At 49.8% G+C, this 2,320-nt stretch overlaps 1 protein-coding gene across 1 annotated transcript in view; it reads left to right on the forward strand.

Moving 5' to 3' along the window:
- Positions 1–1,173, forward strand: part of LOC121940134 (myosin light chain kinase, smooth muscle-like) — a gene marked incomplete at its 3' end in the record, with an annotated part of 4,894 nt that extends 3,721 nt beyond the window's left edge. The window contains exons 3-5 of the mRNA XM_042482985.1: positions 1–137; positions 316–523; positions 1,129–1,173. The exon at positions 1–137 is cut by the window's left edge and continues 61 nt beyond it. Of these exons, the coding sequence (XP_042338919.1) occupies positions 1–137; positions 316–523; positions 1,129–1,173 (390 nt within the window). The remainder of the gene's footprint in view (positions 138–315; positions 524–1,128) is intronic.
- Between the last annotated feature and the right edge of the window lie 1,147 nt (positions 1,174–2,320).

Raw genomic sequence — 2,320 nt, forward strand, 5'->3', positions numbered from 1 at the left:
CTTCCACCTCCTCAGGGAGGAGAACTGCTGCACCCTGCTGATCCAGGAGGTGTTCCCCGAGGACACTGGGACCTACAGCTGCCAGGCCTGGAACCAGTACGGAGAGGACCACACCCAGTCCAGGCTGACTGTGGAGGGTAAACACACACAGGCTTCAGCCTGAGCTGTCAGTGAGCAGGTCTATTAACATTCACACCTGCACACAACTTTTAGGCAGAGACTCATCTGTTTTTTTGGGGGCGGGGGGATGGCCCAGCCCAGGTGAAGGTGTCAGGAGTCTTTTTATCTGTGCTGATGGTTGTGTCTCCGTGGCAGAGCCTCAGGACGGCGTCCAGCCCTGGTTCATCACCAAACCCAAACCTGTGAGCGCCGTCGTGGGTCAACACGTCCTCCTGTCCTGCGCCATCGCCGGAGACCCGTTCCCCCAGCATACCTGGACCAGAGCCAACCTGAGCCGACCTCTGACCTCCGGAGGAGACTACGAACTGCTGGAGAAAGAGGACGTCATCTCTCTGCTCATCAGGTCAAACATTTTTATTTCACTTCAGATACCAACCCAACAGCCATCTAACCTGCTTGGGAGCCAGGGGCCAGGGGGCCAGGGGGCCAGGGGGCCAGGGGCCAGGGGCCCAGAGGGCCTGGAGCTAGGGGCCAGGGGGCCAGGAGCCAGGGGGTCAGGGGGCAGTCACAGCGGGCCATAAAGAGTTTGTGACATTTTTAAGATTTTAGGATGTTTCTAGGTCTTAATGACATTTCTTAGAATTGAGGAAATTTGTTTAATTTTAGGAAATTTCTAGGATTTTAGGACATTTCTCAGATGTTATGACATTTTTAGGACTTTTGGACATTTCTAGGATTTTAGGACATTAGGGTCTTGGCTAGGCCCTCTGTCAGGGTGTGTGGGGGCTCTATTTTGATGCTGTTTTATGCACTCTGGCACCTTCTGGACACTAAAAGGACAAAAACTATTCACAGAGTCAATCACTTTATTTTTACTGTCAATTAGAAAATGGTTGGGGGGCCACCAGGGGCCCTGTCAGGGGCCAGATTTGTTCCGTGGACTGTAAACTGGGTATCAGTTACTTTATGAAAACTCAGATCCTCCCTTTTCTTCTTGTTCTTGTTCAGGAGAGTTAAAAAGCACCACTCTGGAGAGTACCTGGTCACCCTGAGGTGAGTGAATAACAGCACACGCTGAGGAAACGACAGATATTAGCAGATGTTCGTGTACATCAACATGTTAAAATAATCCTCTGTGATCTACAGTATGCAGAGGGAGTGAGGATTACCCCTCCCCCACCCATAATCTATCCATAATCCATCCATCCACCCCATCACATACTGTAGACCCCCACCAGCCCCAGTTTATCCCAGTAGCTTCACTTGTTCATTTGAGTATTTATTCTGAGGTTCACATGTCCTGCAGCGGTTCTCAGCTTTCTGCAGGGTCTACAAATCAGACGTAGAGACTAAAGGGACACGGACTCTAAAGAAAGGTGGTTGGTTCTCTTTAAACTATATTAAACCATCAGTGCACATTGACAGGTGTACATTACACGTTCATATAGACACACCAAAGCAGTAAAGGTCAACAGGATAACCCTGGACCAGAGACATGGGGGGCGGGGCTGACTGAGCGCTGTGGGGTCAGGTACAGGCAGCATTAAGGGTTGTTGGGTACTAGAAAGATCCCTGCTGAGTGCAACCAGTATTTAGTATCCTGTTAACAGAGTATGTAGGAGGGTTTCCATCACAGATCTGCACAAAACGTATATAAAACCCAACATGGAGACGACTGTTTCCACTGACTTCTCTGGTGATAACATCCCAGTAACCATGGCGATGGATGTTCAAACATCAGCAGCTTTATTTCTATTGCAGTCACCGCACTAGCCGTCATTATTTCACATAGGCGTGTTATGGAGCCATGATGGAATTGTGGGTTAAAAATTTTCTCAGAGTTATGTGATGCAATAACAGCTCTTGTAGATACTGCTGCATCATGAGGGAGCCAGTTCCTACCATGGATGTATAATAAATCTGGATACAGCCGTGGGGGCGGAGCCTCATTCATTCCTATGAGAGCTGCTCAGTGACGCATGAAACAGAGAAAACTCTTTTTCCGGGTTTAGAAAAGTGTAAAATACCCGGATCTACCGGCCCATAGAGCAGGGTGGAAGTGAGTAACGACAGCCGAACGCGGCCGAGTGTACCCGAGTGTACCCGAGTGTACCCGAGCACTGACTCCGACTCACTGGCTCGCTCACACAGATGACCCGAGTGCTCGAAGCGAACAGCGCCGGTGCACGAGCATGTCTCT

This window comes from Plectropomus leopardus, unplaced genomic scaffold, assembly GCF_008729295.1.
Source record: "Plectropomus leopardus isolate mb unplaced genomic scaffold, YSFRI_Pleo_2.0 unplaced_scaffold761, whole genome shotgun sequence".
Taxonomy (NCBI): domain Eukaryota; kingdom Metazoa; phylum Chordata; class Actinopteri; order Perciformes; family Serranidae; genus Plectropomus; species Plectropomus leopardus.